We start from the raw sequence: 19,903 nt of genomic DNA on the forward strand, positions 1-19,903 counted from the left end.
ATGGGCGCTGCTCGTGGAGGCCTGGCAGTGGCTGTGGTGGCCAGGTTGCAGCCCGGCAGCAGCCCAGTGTTCCGAAGCCACACTGTTGTGTCCCCTTCTCGCGACTGCTGCTATGGGGTGGGGGGTCAGGAGGCAGAGAAGTGGCAGACTACTCCTGGCCGGCTCGCCAAAATAATATTTTACAGGAGAGTGGGCCCTTCTCAGCATGATATCCAGGTTCTTGGTATCTCGAGCAAAGAATTGAATTAGATGCCAAGGTAAAGTAGTGAAAAAGCAGTTTATTAGGAAAAAAGTACACTTCAAAGAGCTAAAAGTGGACCCGACCAGAAAGCAGTGGCTCAAGGCCATTATTAGAAGAAAAAGTACACTCCAAAGGGATTGGAACACTCCTCTCTCTCGCTCTCTCTCTCTCTCTCTCTCTGTCTCTCAAGGATATATATATATCCTTGTTAATACATATAAAACTATCTCTGTCTCATCTTTTTAAATAGTTATGTGATATTCCACGGTCTCATGTAAGGAAATTAGTTTAACCAATTCCTAATGATAAACATTTTCTTGTTTCTAATATCTTAATATTATAAGCAATGCTGCAGTAAACATGTTAATACAGTGTTATATATTCGTGTCTCATGGCCATATAAGTTTATTAAATGTAATTATTACACCTAAAACTTTACATCCCAATCTGAAGCAACTTAACATCTATACAATATTGAGTCTTCCCATCCACAAATATTCTGTATTTCTCAATTTATTTCTTCTTTTGAATACTTCATAAACATTCTGTAGTTTTCATTATATTATTTTTATGGCTTTTGTTGACACCATACATATATTAAAATGTTCTTGCTATTATAAATGTAATTTTTGCATTTCCTAATCCCTATATTTGTATTAATATAGATTTATGCATGGAGAGAAATGGCTAAATAATAAAAGAACAATAAAATATGATTTCATGCACAATTTCATGGTTTAATACAACTGGACAGTGATATAGGATTCCATTTCCATTCTACTAGGAACTTGTCATATACTTTTTCTATGTACTTGGTTATTTAATTTCTGTGATTCTCAATTTTTATTTGTATGACTCAAAATGCAAAGTAAGGCCCAACTATCGATATTTCTATGTCGTATTAGGCAAGTTGCATTATTTAGTTTGACTTACTTCTCTGTTGCAGGCCTGGCCTCCAGGAGATTCAGTGTATCCAGACTATACCAATCCCCAAACAGCAGAATGGTGGATTCACATGTGTACAGAATTCAAAAATGTCCTTGATTACGATGGGCTCTGGATTGTAAGTCTAAACTTATTGTTTAAAATTATTTTCCCTGGTGGAAAAGTAAGATGTTCATCTACTTGTCTTTTTTCATACAGTAAGTTGAAGAAAGTGAAAGAAAATTTCTTTCCTGTTTCCTGGTAGTCTCTGCCTTAACTCCTCTAATGCACCTTTGGAGAGAAGAACTACTTTCTCCAAGACTGGCAGTATCTTTTCTGCCATCTTGATCCTGGCTTCATCTTACTCTGGATGAGGCTGGTTTATGCATTCATTATGGTTTATACCTACTCTGTGCAGAGTGGAGGGAAGCAACAGCTGGGTAGATAGGCTGACAAACAAGCTATTGTATGGCCATGACAGAGCAAGCACTGGATACAATGGGTACAGAGAAGAAGGACATTGAACTCAGGTTCCCCAGTCTGGGGAAGTCCAGACTTAGAGGTGATAGTTAAGATGAGGACTGGCCAATGAATGGGAATTAACTAAGTGAAGCAGGGTATGGATATGGGTGGAAGTGTTTCAGGTAATAGGAACTGAATGTGTAAGAGTGCAAAGGAAAGGGTGGTACTGATCTAGTACTATTGGGACAATTGCAAGTTGTATGCCTAATAGGCCCCACTCCGCCAGAGAGACACTTGCAAATAGAATCATGTGACTAGACAATTAAATGAAGGTTAGACAACTACTACTACTCAACAGGGGCATTTTTCTCTACATGCAGCATAATTGGTTGTTTCTGTGTCTTCTGTGTTTCTTGCTCTCCTTCACATTTTTCCTCATTTCTGCATGTTCAAATTCAATGAGGGGATCAATGTGCAGCCTCCATTTCAACTTTTCCATGAAGTCTTCAGCGGTACTCTTTACTGAAAGTAATTCTTCCTTTCTCTTATTTCAGCAAACACCTATTTATTGAGTACTTAACTCTGTCAGGAGGCATTGAAGGTACACTTAGAAAAATGCTTGCTTTCATGGAGCTGACATTTTAGTGGAAGATACAGACAATAAACAAGATAAATAAGTAAAATGCATAGTGTGTTGGGCAATAAAAATTGTGAAAGAGAAAAGTTAATCTGGAAAGTAGGTGCCTTAGTCGATTCAGGCTGCTTAGTCCATTCAGACTGAGTAGCTCATAAACAACAGAAATTGATTTCTCACAGATATGGAGGCCGGAAGTTCGACATCAGGGTGTCAGCATGGTCAGGTGAAAGCTGTCTTCCAAGTCTCAAACTGCTTGTTGTATTCTCACATGCTGGAAGAGGCTGGGGGGTTCTGTGGGGTCTCTTTTACAAGAGCACTAATACCATTCAGGAGGCTTTCACCCTCATGACCTAATCACCTCCTAAAGGCCCCTCCTCCTAGTACCATCAACTCCAGGTGTTTGGATTTCAACTAGTGAATTTTGGGAGAACATACATTCAGACCATGGCAGTGGGGTAGGAAATTTGGTAAGTTAAAAAAGTTTGAAGTTTAAAAAGGGTGGTCAGAGAAGGTGATAATTGATAACAAAGACCAGAGGCTGAGCCCTGGGGATATCTAAGAAGGGGAGAACATCCTGGCAAGAGAACAGCATGGACAAAAGCCCTGAAGCACAACATGCCTGGCATTTTCCAGGAACAGCAAGGAGGCCAGTGTGGCTAGAGTGTCATAATTGGGGACAGTCAGGAAAAAGATCAGAAGGATATTGAGTCGCTACCACAAACAGCAGCATTGACCAATTGTAAGGTCTTTTGCTTTTACTCTGAGTGAGATGGAAGAACATTGGAGGGTTTTGAGCAGAGGTTTTCAAAGGATCATTCTAGTTGCTGCATTGAGAATAGACTGCAGGAAGGCAAAAAACAGTGTGAAAGCAGAGATGAATCTAGGTTTTATGGAGCTTTATATAATTTGGGCGACTCTCTTTAAAAAATTATTAAAAAATTACAGATAGAATTTTATGTATCAACATATGAAGGGGTCCTGCAAAAAGAGACCATGAAACTTACATTTCCCTAATTTCCAGGTGAATCTACCTCTGGGCCCATGTGGAAGAGAGAGACTAGTTTGAAGCTACTGTGACAGTCCAGGCAAGAGACTGGCAGTGTAGCCTGGGATAGTGGGACTGCAGTGAATGAGATGTGGTCAGATTATGCATATATTTTTAAGATAGAGTTGACAGGATTGGTTGACACATTAGATGTGAGCTACAAAAAAAAAAAAAAAAAACCACAAAAAACTTAAGAATGATTTGTATTCACAACCATTGGAAGATTGGTATTATCTTTCACAGAACAGAAATGGCGGTATCTATTTCTGTTCTGTGACCTTTACATATGTATGTAACTGTTGCTAGTCTGCCAGTATATAATTTTTGAGATCAGGGACACTGTCTTGTTTGTTCCTATGCGTCACAGAGCTCTTATCTTACCATCTCATTCATTTAGGTACTCAAAGTATGTATGTTGAATGAATTAATGAGCTTTATGTGTTCTGTTTCCATGATGAAAAGTCACAAAACTATGCCCATTATTACTCATCAAATTTCTATTTTTATGTAAGGATATGAATGAACCATCTAATTTTCACTATGGCCAGCACCCAGATTGTGAAGAAAACAATCTAAACTACCCACCCTATGTGCCTGGTAAGTACACCAAAATTGCCAAATGATTTTGAAACATTTTTGCATTTCATGGGGAACAATCTCTTTAATGCCATCAGTTTGTCTTAGGAAAGCATATGTTTTCTTTCATAGCTCACCAATACAGAAATAATGTAGAAAACTTAGAACATGTATATGTACCTAGTGTATGCCTTGGGTGGTAAGACCTTGGAATGTTTGTGAGTTGTGTCTTCACTTGTCTAGGAAGGATCCAAAGACTCCCTTCCTTGGCTACCTAATAAGACAGGAAGCTAGATTTATTGGTGTGGTGTCACAGCTGACTCTTAGATGACTGAGTTCCTCTCTTTGGCTGCAAGGTCTTTTCAACTTATAATTTCTACAGTGTTTGTTATTTTTGTAATTAATCGTGTACACTCGAAAATGCTATGAGATAGAAAAGTTGTGAAGATTTAATTGAGAAATTGAGTTTTGCAGTCAGACTGAGAGGCTTATCCTTGACTGTAGACTTCTACTTTGACTCATTATATATAGCACTTCATTTACATTTCCTTTGAAATTACAGCCATTTGCAAGTGCAGTGATTCAGTTCCCAGTGAACCTGGAACAAAAGAGACAAGCAAAAATGAAATAAAATCCACCCTTGAGAACTGGTAGACTCTAAAGTTTCACTCACCTTCCTTGAATCCATGAGATACTGGCCACCCTCCACATATATGTTACTTGCTAGGCAGAACAAATGCTCTCCAAAAGTTACTCCCTTTCTTATTGTTTTGAAATATCTAATGAAAATATCAAGGAGGCCTCAAGATGTATAAGATTTGGAGAGAAGCAGTCTGGACTTGAGATTAAAAAACTGGGAATTATATGCATAAAAATGGTGTTTAAACCCACAAGGATGAATGAGTCAATGTATTGAGAATGACAGAGTGTATAAAATGAATTTGATAAATGAGCCCTCTAACCCTGAGCCCTGAGCAGATGCAGACCCATACCCCAACATTTACGCTTTGGATAGAAATAAAAATCCAGCTAAGGAAACCAAATGGGAGCAATTAGATAGTGACAAGGAAAGGTAGGAAGGAGAGATGCCTTGTGTCTCAACTGAGGAGACTAAGAAGTAAAAACAGACGGCATGGTCAGTTCTGTAAGATGCTGTTGAAAAGTCAAACAAGATGAGTGCAGAACATGTCCAGAGTTTAGCAATAAGGAGACTGGCAATATGGATAATATTAGTTTCATTTTTTAAAAAAATTAAAGTTTATTGGGGCAACAATAGTTAGTAAAGTTACATAGGTTTCAAGTGTACAATTCTGTAATACATCATCTATATATCACATTGTGTGTTTACCACCCAGAGTCAGTTCTCCTTCCATCACCATATATTTGATCCCCTTTACCCTCATCTACCACCCCTCCCCCCTTAACCCTCTGATAACCACTAAACTGTTGTCTATGTCTATGAATTTTTGTTTCTTTGTTCGTCTTGTTCCTTTGCTGCTTTCAGTTTTATATCCCACATATCAGTGAAATCACATGGTTCTCTATTTTTTCTGTCTGATTTATTTTGCTAGCATAATAATCTCAAAATCCATCCATGTTGTCGCAAATGGCACTATTTCATCTTTTCTTATGGCAGAATAGTATTCCATTGTGTATATAAACCATATCTTCTTTATCCATTCATCTATCGAAGGACATTTTGGTTCTTTCCATGTCTTGGCCACCGTAAGTAAATAAAGCTGTAATGAACATCGGAACACATATAGCTTTACGGATAAATGTTTTCAGATTTTTTATTGGTAGATACCCAGGAGAGGGATTGCTGGGTCATATGGTAACTCCATTCTGAATTCTTTGAGGAACCTCCACACTGCCTTCCATAGCACCTGCACCAGTCTGCATTCCCATCAACAGTGTATGAGGGTTCCTTTTTCTCCACAGCCTCTCCAACACTTGTTATTATTATATTTGTCTTTGTTTTTTAAGAAATTGGAGATACAAGAGTGTGTTTGTTTGGTGTCAGGATTGAGCCAGTAGACTGGCAAAATAGCTAATACAAAAGATGGAAGAGGTAATCCAAGGACTGAAGTCACTGAGAAGTTAGGCTAACATGAGTTGCATTAATTGTTAAGGGATGGAGCATGAAATGAACAGGAACACTTTATTGTTGCTGGAGGGAGAAGAACCTGAATACAGATGCACATACATGTATGGATTAACTGGTGGGAAGCTGAAGATCTTCATTAAAAAAGCTTATGTTTTAAAGAAGTGGAAGTGATGGGGAGAATAGGATTGAATTTGGGGAGTAGTAAGTTTGAAGAGAAAGGAGAAAGTATGCTACAGTCATATCACAGAGTGGCCAAGTAAATTTATGACAGAAGCATAGTGCAATTCCCAGGCAGCATTGAGAATTCAATTGTGGTTTGCAGTCTTGAAGCAAAGAATAAGGGATAAAGAGAAGTAAAAGGTTAGGGAGTCACTGGAATCACACAGTAATTTCAGCAACAAGATGCCCAGGTCCTGTCCTGCATGGTGGTGTTGAAACACTGGCCCAAGCAGGCAACTCGCGGGAGGACAGGCAATGACACAAGGAATGTCCCACTGGCTCCAAATCCTAACTCAATCCTTTTCTAGGCCTGTGAACCTTGTTTTGACTCTAAAATGGAGATATGAATTCAAAATTTGCAAGTTAAGGATTTAAAACGTTCTGTATAGAGCTAGTGAGTGACATGCAATAGATGTACAAGAAATAGCTACTATTGTATCTATTGCAAACAATATGGGAGGATTTAAATTTAACTCCAAATGTTCTGCCAAATACTACAAATACGTAATAAATTTACGGGATTATTGGTACAATTTTCCATCATTGTTGCTCTAAGGTGTGATGCCAGAATTAGCTAATATAGACCTCATTTTTACCCTGACTGGGATTATTTCATGAATGATGGCCTAAGGTTTAGCTGCTTTATTCCTGGTTTAAATTCTTTTGAAGAACAAGTCTATCACTGTGTGGAACTTAAAAAAAAAAGAAAAAAAAAAAAAAAGGAAAGTATGAATCAGAGAAGAAAGAGACTGTTAATACCAACTTGGGACATGAAAGGAAAACTAATATTGGTTAACCTCTCAGACACATTCTTTCTAAAATAGATTATTGTAAAAAAAAATTGAAGAAATCTGCTTGTAGTCAGGGTAAGTGTTACGAAGATACTGAGCCTACAGACTAAAGTCTGATGTGGCATCAGAGGAGTATTCTTATTCCCTGTGCTATTTTTAACCAATATTAAATTTCTTTTTATCTCTTACAATTCAGTGATCTAAGGTTTTACCATTTTGCGTAATCTCTTTGAATGGTAACCATTTCTGAATGTATAAAGTTAGGCTTTTGAGATAATTAGGAGTTATATTCTGGTTAAAGTACAGGAGTCCCATAATTATCCACTGCCTTCCAGCGGGTAATTATCTACATTTGTTCCATTTTCTTCTTTGTGGCCAAACAGGTTGGCTCTATTATGATATAGTTAGTGCTCAAAATGTTCTCTCAGTAATGAAACAATATGATGAGGCTGCTGGCTTCATCTACCGGGAGTAAGAAAATTATTACGCAATGTCTAAATTCCTGTGTTACTGTTTTACATGTACTGCAAATGGCTTAACTTGAGCTGAGCTATGTATGTAGTTAAATTTAAACCATAACTAATGGCCAAGGTAAGGTGATTCAATTGTACGTTACATATTGAAAAAACATTAAAAGTTTCATTAAACTTATTCTCAAATGCATAGATTTAGAAATTAAATGTAAAGAGGCTCTACATCTCTTTAGAAACACGTTGTTTTCAAAATAATAACAGATTGAGAGAAAAGTTTATGGTAGAAAGAAAAGTGCATAAATGGACATGATTCTCCCCCTCCCCCCCACCCCCACTCCCCTTTCCAGGGAGACCAACTCCTTTTAGTATTTATGATCTTGTGTATCTTCAGTATATCATACAGACAGCTTTGAAATGATATTAAAATCTCAATTTTGATGATCTAGAAGAGAGGCAAAGATTTCAAGGCAGCAGAATCTGAATTAGACTTAGATTTCTTTGTGTATTATACTACTTCCATCCTTGCTGTCAACGGCATTTTAAAAGCCATAAAATCTAAAATTAATGATTCCAGGAGAAAAAGCCAAGAGACTACAGAAAAATAAGGGTAGGGCAACTCCCAGAGAGGATCCATACAGGGGAAGCCCATCAAAGCCGCTGTACAAAGAGCTGTCTCTGAGTAAACGTTTTAAGTCACGCTCTTGTGATTGATACATTCCGTATATGTTTTGAGAGGTATGATTTGACCTTGAGAATCTTTGAATTTATGTACAAAGGAGATAGGCAGATGGGGGATTTTGGAATATTTGTTCAAATACCAGAAACATCTTCATAGTTTGTGCTTTTCCAGCAGTACCACTGTTGGAGGCATATCATCTACAGCCAAACGTTCCTCTTAGCTAACCCCTCCAATGCAAGGGTCAGCGTGGGGCTCGTGAAAGACAGATGTTTGACCAGGTGTAGCAACGTTTGCCTCAGTGCTGCATGAACGCTCAATACAACATGGCTTTCACCATATAACACACCCTTTTACCATGGCCTTTTATCAGTTTCTCCTTTCCCACCTTGTAGGGACTACTTTGGAGAACTATTGAGAATGTACAATAAGAAAGATCTATATATTTTAGGACCTTGCATTTTAGTAGGATACTATTAGTGTGATTAAGATCACAGATAATATGATTTAGTCAGTGTAATCAAATCCACATCTAATTCACTTATTCCAGGTGTTTAATGCAATGATAGAGTTAGGGAGTTATTATGAAGAGTAGCTGAATCTTAACTTCAAAAAAGTACAGCAGTTGGGGAGACTGGACATATACTAAGAAACAGTAAAATAAAATGCAATAGGATTAAGCACCACAGGGAGTAGTACATCCTTATATGTTTTGCAAACTATTGTAAAAGCAGTTGTACTGAATGCAAAGGTATAATATTTCTTTTCACTTGAGATGAGTGCTTCCCAACTCAGAGTCATGGCAACCATACATGTTACCTCTCAATTGCCTTATAATTGGTACCATCCTATTAGTAGGGATACTTAGAACTCCTGCTATGCGGATGAGTTTTCTATTGCTACCATAACAAGTTACCACAAATTTATCATCTTGCAGTTCTGCAGGCTAGAAATCTGACATGGGGCTCACTGGTTTTAAAATCAAGGTGTTGGCAGAGCTGCGTTCCTTTCTGGAAGCTCCTAGGGAGAATCCCTTTACTTCTTCTTTCCAGCTTCCAGATGTTTCCCCACTTTCCTTGGCTCCTGGCCCCTTTCCTCCATCTTCAAAGCCAGCAATGTTGCATCTGTCTCTAGCTCTTGTTTCCCCTTCACATCTTTCTGAACACAATTGGCAGAGGTTCTCTCCTTTTGAGGACCATGTCATTAGATCAGATCCACCTGGATAATCTTGGCTAATCTTTTCTATATCAAGGTCCTTAATATTAATCATATCTGCCAAGTCCCTTTTCACGTGTAGGTAACATATTCACAGGTTCCAAGGATTAGTACATGGAAAATTTGGGGGGACCATTATTCTACCTTCTACTTCTTCACTGTAATTTTTATTACTTTCTATTCTTCTTTTGCTAATATTTAGGTTCAGTTGACGTTTTCCTTACCTTGGTACCAAATTGTGCACAAACCTTCTCAACCAAATAATTACATTTCTTGGACTTGATCATTTTCAAAAAATCCCCTCCTCAATTTTTTTCTATTAGGCCTGATATTCTTCTTACTCATCAAACTCTCTGGATTTCATAATATTCCATCTTAATGTAAATCATGGCTGTACAGGAAGTATTGCATTATTTTATTTCCTTTCAAACAAATCAAATATGTTTCTCAGCCCTCATCTCAATCTTCCAAGTGGAAAAAAATCTTTCTCAGTCATTTACTAAATCACACTTATCCCTACTTTCAGTGTCATGAAAGAGGCTAATGGTTTTAGAGAAAAACTACTTAAGGAAGACCCTTTAGTCTTTGGCTTCTGCTGAGATGCAAGCCCAACTGTCCAAGCCCAGTGTCTGCCTGAAGTCTGGTCCTTCTGTTGTTTCCTTACATTGCATATGGGAAATCTTTGCAGAGCTTGGGAACCTTGGATTCCACAGATCCAGATAGCCCCTCCTGAGGTGCTCCATACCTATGTCCTTACAAATGTCCTTCCTCTTCTCTAGGGTACTGTTAGAGTGTGGACCAAAAGCAGAGCAGCAAAGCTCTGCTTTCCTAGTGCTTTTAAAATTAGTACCTTCTAATATGCAAACACCTCTTTCTCTTATCTCTCCACATACTTTCCTTAGAAAGAAAGGAAATAAACTCCTGGAGGGAAAACTTATGAATAGAAATAAATTTGTCTGCTAAGAACTAACAGCTTTTTTTTTTCCCCTGAGGGTACGGCTCATAGTGGCCCATACGGGGATCGAACCAGCAACTGTGGTATTATTAGCACCACACTCTAACCAATGGAGGTACCCGGCCACTCCTACAACTACAGCTTTTTAGAAAGCCTTCATAAACATCTGTTGAAATAAAAGAGACATCTTGAAACATCTTAAAACAATAGGGAAAAAATTGCTAGAATGAAACACAATAACTTGATCAATGACTCCTTCATACTACACTTTACTTGATATTATAGATCTCTGTCATTCCAAGGCTGATTCTATTGTCCTTTAGCTAGATGTGTGCAGCAGCTTCACCTCAAGTTGCACCAAATGCCTGGAGATTAGGTTTCAAAATTTTAGGCTAAACACATGAACATAAGAGTCCCACTAGGAAGGTTCAGACTAGACTTAAAAGGACTAAATTGTACAGAGAAAATATGTAAAATAGGAAATGCTTTTCTTTCATATGAAGTAATGACAATTATTAGTAATATTTATTATAAATATTAATGTTTATTATTCATAATATAGTAATCAAAATACTAAGAATAATATAAAAGACCTATTATTTATATGAACTTTTTCATTTAATTCTCACAACATAAATAAGAATTACTAGTAATTTAAAAATCAGACGTTTCCATGTGTCACACCATATTGTAAAGCAATGTCCTTAGAGCAATGAAATAAGGAAAAGGTTTTTTATAAAGCTTATAAATAAATTACTATTCCCATCTTCCAGATGAAGAAACTGAGGCTCAGAATAGTGAAGTGCCGTACTCGAAGTCACAGGGTTACAATAAATGGCAGTACCAGGATTTGAGCCCATGTTGATCTGATTCCAGCTCTGGGTTCTTTTAACACCATGCTATGCTGCTTACAGTGAAAATGCACACATCAGTAAATTTCTGTCTAGAGGTGCAAGCTGAGCAGGACTGTCATGTAGCAGAGAAAATTTAGGTTTGAAGCTGGCTCTAGAAACTGAGCTTTCATCTTTGGACTTTGTTTGACAGGATTCAGTGCAAGCAGGCAGACACGCACATACAACTATGTCAATCTCGCTCGTTTCTATTAATCATTGTCAGTTTGAAAACCTCTTAAAGTCATTGTCATGTTACTCAAATAATGCACATTATAAAGCAGAACAAAAGGCAATTTCTTTTCAGACTTTTTTGTATTACAGTAACTTATTGAGTTTATATTCCATACAGTCCAAGGCATGGGGAAAAATAATTTTCTAAGGCAAACTTATCTCCAAATGTAAGTAAAATTATAAAGGTGGTACATTAAAAGAAATGAAAACCTTCTTACAAGCACTTTAAAAAATCTATCCTTAGTGAGTATATCTTTTAATAACCTTTCTGAGATATGCTCCTACTTTTTAAATTTTAGAATTTATGCAGCAAATTTTTCTTTACTAATCTTGCTTCCCTATGTAATCCAAATAAACTTCAGAGATGAATATTTTTTTGTCAGTTCATATGCTATGACAAAAATATATATATTTTGGGGGTACCTATAGAGTACTAGGTACTACCATGTTTCCCTGAAAATAAGACCTAGCCGGACCATCAGCTCTAATGCATCTTTTGGAGCAAAAATTAATATAAGACCTGATATCATTTTAATATACGGCCAGGTCTTATGTAATATAATATAAGACTCGGTATAATATAATATAATACAATACAATACAATACAATACAATACAATACAATACAATACAATACAATATAATATAATAAAATAAATATAAGACTGGGTCTTATATTAATTTTTGCTCCAAAAGATGCATTAGAGCTGATGGTCCGGCTAGGTCTTATTTTCGGGGAAACACCGTATGCTTGATTATTTACATCTCGTTCACCTCTGTTATCACTCGTACAAGATGAATAAATTCTAGAATTCTGCTGTGCAGTATAGTGCCTACAATACTGTATTGTGCACTTAAAATATTTTTAAGAGGGTAAATCTCATGTTATGTGTTCTTATCACTGAGAGAGAGAGAGAGACAGAGAGAGAGAGAGAGAGAGGGAAAGAGAGAGAACATGAGGAAATTTTTGGAGGTAATAAATATAAATATGTTTGATCGTGGTGATGATTTCATGGGCATATTCATATGTCCAAACTCATCAAATTGTATATATTATAAATATGTGCAGTTTTGTCTGTATCAGTTATACCTCAATAAAGCTTTTTTTAAAAAAAGAAAATGGAAAAACTGAAGAGGATCGGTTAATACTTCCTGCGAACACCTTTTAGAAAACAAGAGTTAATCTCCAGTACCCTCTCTCAAAAAACTCAACTTTGACCCTACTATTTGTTTCAACACTGAGTTAATTTGGGAGAAGAATCCCTTCCTGTCCTGATCTCTCCTTTCCAGAAACCCTGAGTTTCTGCCATCAAAAGATAACACTTATTTGCTTCTGTGTATATGAAGAGGCCAGGACTCTTACAGCAGGTAGAGCATGTTAGTGGTACTTCGTATCTCCTCTACTTACCTATGAAAATGCTCAAGTTTTCTTATATAGTTGTGATGTCTTTTCTATTTTTAAAAATCTTTAGGAAGAAAGTCATTTTTTGGTTTACCTTTTTCCCCCTTATATTTAACCTAAACTTTCTATACTTTCTATACTATATTTAACCTAAACTTTCTATATTTAACCTAAACTTTCTATACTTCAAATTTATTTCCTCTTCAGTTTTTTGTAGAAATAGGAGATAATTTCCTAGTTGTGCTCTATGTGAGAATTCTTTATACTCTTGATGAAGGATCTTTTGTTTTCTGTTATGCAAAATACAAAATGCTAGACACGTATGTACTATCTATTCTATGTATCCAAGGGCCTAGAAAACAGAGCCTGAGGCAAAACTTTCTGTTAAAGGTGGGGTTTTTTTTGGAAGTCATGGGGAGGAGGGGAGGAGAAGGAAGGGGAGCAGTCCCAAGACAGGAAAAAGGAAAATGAATTAGGGGGAAAAAGGAAAGCAAATGCAAGATGGCGTTGTACTGAATGGGCCAGAGCTTCACAACGAAATAGAACAAATTGTTCGTCATCTTAATTTTTGTTAATCTGGTGAGAGTGAAATGTCAATTCATTATGTATTTAATCTGCATACCTATGCTTATAAATGAAATTAATCATTTTTCCTCTTCATTGGCTTTTCAGGTTTTATGGACCTGTTCAATGGTTTTCCTCGTTTTTCTACTGAGCCATTAGCTTTATCATACTTATTTTTCAGTTGTGTTACACATATCTCTAGTAATTCCTGCCTTATCTTTTTACTCCTTTTTAAGTATTTTTTTGTTGAACACAAGTTCTTAGCTAAACTATTGTCAAATTTATCAATCCTTTTCTTTATCAATTTGTAACTTAAGAAATACTTTTGAACCTGAGGTCATAAAGATATGTTGAGGTCTAAAGATAAAATATTTTTATACTTTATAATCTACTAGTGGTTGATTTTGAGCAGTATGAGACAACAGTCTAACTTCATTTTTTTTTTTTTTTAATATGAAGAAAGACTTTCCCCAGAACTAATGAAAAGGCCATTCCCTCCTACCCTCACTGATCTGCAGTACTTAACTTTTTCTTATGATAGACATTCATATATACTATAGTTGTTGCTTCTAGACTGTTTTCTGTTCCATTGGTTTTTCTTTCTCGTCACCAATTTGACATGTCTTAATTTCTTCTGATTTATAATAAGCCTTGAAGTAATGTGGGAAATAGATCTTTTTACCTTGACCTTCTTCAAGAGTGTTTTGGCTATTAGACATTAAATCTATAAATCAATTTGGAAAGAATTGGCATCTTTATAATACAGGATTTCCCATGGGATGAGAGTATGGTACTCTCCCCAACCCCCATTTGTCTTTTAAAATTACTTTTCATAAAGTTTTATGTTTTCATGAAATTTTAGACTTATTTGGTTAACCTAATTTCTAGGTTTCTCTATAGTTTTGATTCTATTTTAAATGCCTCTTTTAATCATTTCACCTTGTATTTGTTGCTGACTTATAAACTGTAATTGGTTGTATTTGTTTATTGATTTTTTAAATCCAGAAAATGTGCTAAACTGCAAGATTAATTCTCATAATTTATCTGTTGATTCTTTATGATTTTCGTTCTTATGTAGACATTTATATTATGTATGGATTATGCATAGCATTGGTTCTTCCATTCCAATCCTTCCATCTTTGATTTATTTTTCCTTGCCTTATTGCCCTGGATAAGACTCCAGTACAGGATTAAACAGAATTGGTAAAAGCAGCCAATTCTTTTGCAATCTCAATAAAATGTTTTTAATATTTGATTATCATGTATGAATTTCGCTATAGGTATTTTTGTAGATAATCTTAACAGGATTAAGAAAATTTTATTTTATTACTATTTCATTGAGAGATTTTGTCATACATGAAGTTGAATTTTATTAAACATTTTTAAAACGTCTGTTGAGATGATCATATGCTTCTTTTTAAATATATTAATGCATAAATTATGTTGATTTTCTGGTGTTAAACTAATTTTATATTTGAGACAAATCCAACTTAGTCTTGATACTAATAGCCAACTATGTCTCATACATTCAAGATACAATTAAAAAATTTTTGTCATGTTATTGTACTACTGTTGTCACCAATTAAAAAATATTCAATGTCTCAAGAAGCTCATACGCTAGTAAGGGTGACCAATATGTAAACAGACAAATGAAATACAATAAAGATATTTAAATTATGTTAAGAATGCATATTTTTATCTTATTTCATTTTTAGATATCACAGGTGGACTTTTGGCTGAGAAAACATTATGTCCCAATTCCAAGACTTATCTGGGATATCATTACGATACACATTCTCTGTTTGGCTGGTCACAAGCAAAACCTACTTTCTAGTGAGTGGTTTGTAAATCTTCTTGAAATGTTTTGTTTTAATATCCACAAATTTTTATTAAAATATCCTTTAAAAAATAGGAGAAAATTTATTTTAAGCAGATGTTACATGTTATTATTTTCTTAAATTTTTTCAAGGACTAGAAAATAATCTTCCTCTTCTAAGCTTTATCTTGCTGATTTATTGTTTTATTAAATGTTCTTTTTGATGTTGCAATAGCACAAAAGCAGAAGAGAATGGCCTTATTAGGGGCATAAAAACTTATCTAAAATAGCTAAAGCTAAAACATTGATTTCAGATAAATATTAGAGACAATTTTGGGACAATTTTATAATGTAGGAAGTAATTGTTAATAAATTATACAGTTTTTAGGGGGTATGTGCACTAATACTGCCTGTGTCTTACTTTATCACCTCTGAATAGAGCCGTTTTAAGCCTGGTTATATATGAATGGGTAAAGTGCTCACCATGAGAGGCATAAGTCAGGATTTGTGCTGCCACTAAGTGCAATACACTGAAAGCTTAGCAGACACTCCTCTTCGCTCCCATAATTAACAATCCCCCCAGGTCTTGAAGCATCCTCTCAGTGACCACCTGATTCAAGCTGTCCTCTGTGTTACACCATTTCTGTCTTTTCCTATGTATGTCTATCGGGAGACTTTTGTAGCCTATATTAGTGGAATTAGGTTTATGGCTTCAGGTGTAGAGCACTGTGTTTCCATTTAATGCGTCATCCTCGTCTGTCTAAAACAGGTGTTCATTCCAAGTCAAGTTCATTAGAGCACTTTAACAATTTGTCATAAATATAGACAAAATATATATGACTCAGAGTTCGCTTGTTTGATTTATAAAATGAACTCTCAGAAATATGGGTTTTTAAGGTATGAGGATCAAAATAGAACTGATTATTTTGGTCATATACAAATATAGTCCATGTTTATACTTTGGAATATAGCCATTTTCCTAGAGCTATGAATTCAGGGAACTTTATGAAATTTGGTGAACATGATAGAAAATTACAAAGCTGAAGAACAATATAGGGGTCATTTAGCCAGTCTCTCTCTTACCTACTACTGAAAATTTTTTAGGTCTTGATTTGACTGAAAACAAAATTAATACACATATAGTAAACTTGGTAGACAGCATTCTTTTATTTTTAATTTATTTTTTAAATTTATTGGGGTGACAATTGTTAGTAAAATTAAATAGATTTCAGGTGTACAATTCTGTATTACATCATCTATAAATCCCATTGTGTGTTCACCACCCAGAGTCAGTTCTCCTTCCATCACCATATATTTGATCCCCCTTACCCTCATCTCCCACGCCCCACCCCCCTTACCCTCTGGTAAGGTAGACAACATTCTGAATACATTTTTTAATGTGGCTAATTCAAAAATAGAATAATATGTCACCAATGTAAAACAGAGAGAAGTTTAAATGGCTTATAATTATTTGAAGTTTGTTTGTCTTATTTTAATAAGCCATTTCAGATTTCTATTGAAAAGGCAAGGAATCAGTTCTTCAGATTTTAGAATGTACCACTCAAACCTAGGTTACCCAAGAAATTGCTAATTGTGTTTAACTCATCAAAGAATGTAGTAGACAAGAAGGAGATGGAGGAAAAAGAGAACTAGAAGTAATTTAGACATGTTTCCTCTTCAGTGTTCAAAATTATACTTCTGAACACTTTTCTTATCTCAGGGATAAAATGAACATGCCTTCCAAATTTTGAACTTAATGAAATTCAAACAATGAAAGTTACTTTCCGGAAGGCATAAAAATAGTTTTAAGTGGAAGCATTAGCAAGCTGCATCTAGAGAAAGCATAGTGTTTTACTGAATTTATTATTAAAGCATCTGTCAATCAATTTAATCTAACAATTTAACTTTGTTCCCCCCTCATTATTTTACTCTTGAGAAACTAAATGATTAGTCTTGGAGCTCTAGGTAAATAATAGTTAAAACTGAGATTCCAGCTGTATAACTAGGCTGAAGCAGATCTGGGGCTCTAACTGCTAGGCACAGTTTATAAAGCACAGGACGAAAATGAGTCTTTACCAAGCACATGTTATGTGCTACCTTGGTTGGGAGAGGTGCTTTCATATATATATATATGTTTCATTTCAACATTACAACAACCTTATGAAGTTAAGCATTGTTAGCCTCATTTTATTAAGTAACATGCTCAAAGTTATATGTATTTTGTAGGGAAGAGCTAGATAGTTTAAACTAGATCTGTTTGATGGCAAAGCTTATTTCAGTTCATTTTTTATTTATAGGTTTGATTTAAAAACAGCTAAACATAGCTCCCAAATACCTTGCAGTTTTTCCCTTAGCTATAATTTTAACTCTAACCCCAATATATTGAAAGAAATATTGGGAGGGCCTGGCACAGTCCTTATTCTCAAAGTGACTGAAAAATCCTTGATTTTTTCTGTTGACTCTAACAAGGAATAACTATGTGACTTTGCCTAGGTAACTTATCTTGAATCTTTCCATCCCCTACAGAATGCAACTAACAATACTCATCCTTCAAAACTGTATACCCTCTTGTAAAATAGGATTAAAAGCATGAAGTTGTTCATGAGATGAGTCTCCATTCTTAATGATTATCATTGTTCAAATTTATATATTCTCTTCCTGACAATTAATTAAGGAATGCCATATCTATTGGCTAAAGCTAAATGATATTTTTCTTTACATACCTAAATATAAATTAATACTATAAGAAGTTTGTATATCAAGATGGTATGATTGTCATCTATTTCAACATCCAAGAAAATATTAAATTACTTTTTCTTCCCTCACTCTTTCAAAAAATATTTTTTGAGCACCTAGTATGTGGCAGGCATTGTTCTAAACACTGGGGATAATCAATAAACAAAACAGAAACAAGTCCCTGCCTCCTTTATATTTCACTAGATTTTAGCAAAGTTTTCCAGTATGAAAAGAAGTATATCAACTTTGTAAATAAATCGATTTTATTGTGTATAATAGTGTAGATTTATGGATTGAAACAACTGTCAGAATTTCAGTGAAGTTACAACATGATTTGATATAAAAGGCAAAAATGAAATACAGAAGAATATGAATGGTTGTCAAAAATAGGAGTGAAATTGAAATAAAGTGGAGACTAAATTTAGAATGTTAAGGAAAAGAATAAGGTTGAGCATTCAAGTTAAATTCAAACAAAAGAACAACTAAAGCAAAAACTTATAATAATGCTACTAAAAATCGGCACAAATATTCTTTTTCATGTACATGTAAGGTTTCACTAAGGAAATATAATCGATTATCAAACAAAAATTACTCGCATTTTCAACATTCGTATGAAAGCCACCATATTAAAATAACACAGAATCTTAAAAAATGTTGAGGCCCAGGACCCAATCCTAAATAGTCTGATTTAATTAATCAAGGATGGTGCCTTGGCATTGGTTTTATTTTTTCGTAAAGCTCTCAGATAGTTCTAATATACAGCCATGGTTGTCAAACCTATACTACTTGCACAATACTATAACTCAGAAGAAAAGTTTAGTGTAAGAAAATTTGGTTTGGATGTTTATCATTGTCTTTTCACTGTTTCATGAAATGTATAAAATAGTTTACCTATGGTAATTTCTCTTTTTATTCTCCTCATTCCCTCCATTTCATGTTCACAGAGATTTATACCTTTGATAAAATAGTTAAATTACATGAAATTGGGACTTGTCCATACACGTTAAGATCATGTGATTTTTTTTGGGGGGAAGGATCCTTTTAGAATAACACTGAAGATGGTTTTCTTATGTTTTTTCCAGTGCTTGTCAGAATGCTACAGGAAAGCGAGCATTTGTTTTGAGTCGTTCCACATTTGTTGGGAGTGGGAAATACACTGGCCATTGGCTAGGTGATAACTTCTCACGTTGGAAAGATATGCACATGTCAATCATTGGCATGCTAGAATTTAATCTCTTTGGAATTCCATATGTAAGTTTTAAAATTAAGCAATTAATTAAATTAACGCCTATCTGTCAATCAATATTATTTGCGGGAGCCAAACTTACTTTTATGAAGATAAAATACACTCAAGTTGTTTTCAGGACATTATGTATAATACACTGCACTTAGCCACTGTAAAATTGCCCTCCATCTAGGCAGATCTCAAGAGAATCACATAATTCTTAATTTTTTTGTTGTTTGTTTTATGTCACTGAGACACTAAGTCATGGTAAAATTGGAGAAGTTTATTTCCTCTGTCATTCACATGTATCCCCTTTCCCCATCCACAACTCTTATACAACCTATTATTATGAGCTTTATAGATAATGGATGAAAAAAGGAGAGATAAACATCTTGGAAGGAGGTATAGGAAGTTTACCCAGATGTGTCTCCATCTTCTATTGAGGGAGGAAGTGAAATTACTAATAAACCAACAAAATACTCCAAACACACAACAGAAATATTTCCTCATCTGAGCCCTAGTGGTAAACAGTTTAGCTATTAAAAAATTTGCTGCTATGTTAACAATTTGAGAAGTTTTATTGTAGCAGATTCCCCATATGCCAATGACTTTTTATAAGAAAAAATACAGAGTAATACTTATTTTATTTTGGAAAGCTGCAAATAACATTGTTGGACACTTTCAAATTTAGTGAGAATTGCATTTGTTGTTCAAG

The 19,903-nt window shown here is 35.1% G+C and overlaps 1 protein-coding gene across 1 annotated transcript in view; it reads left to right on the plus strand.

The window, feature by feature from the left end:
* The window catches only part of LOC141570120 (sucrase-isomaltase, intestinal-like), an 81,054-nt gene that overhangs the window by 49,892 nt on the left and 11,259 nt on the right, over positions 1–19,903 (plus strand). Inside the window, exons 11-14 of the mRNA XM_074325837.1 lie at positions 1,188–1,304; positions 3,822–3,906; positions 15,127–15,244; positions 19,046–19,214. Coding sequence (XP_074181938.1) covers positions 1,188–1,304; positions 3,822–3,906; positions 15,127–15,244; positions 19,046–19,214 — 489 coding nt within the window. The remainder of the gene's footprint in view (positions 1–1,187; positions 1,305–3,821; positions 3,907–15,126; positions 15,245–19,045; positions 19,215–19,903) is intronic.

This window comes from Rhinolophus sinicus, linkage group LG02, assembly GCF_036562045.2.
Source record: "Rhinolophus sinicus isolate RSC01 linkage group LG02, ASM3656204v1, whole genome shotgun sequence".
Taxonomy (NCBI): Eukaryota; Metazoa; Chordata; class Mammalia; order Chiroptera; family Rhinolophidae; genus Rhinolophus; species Rhinolophus sinicus.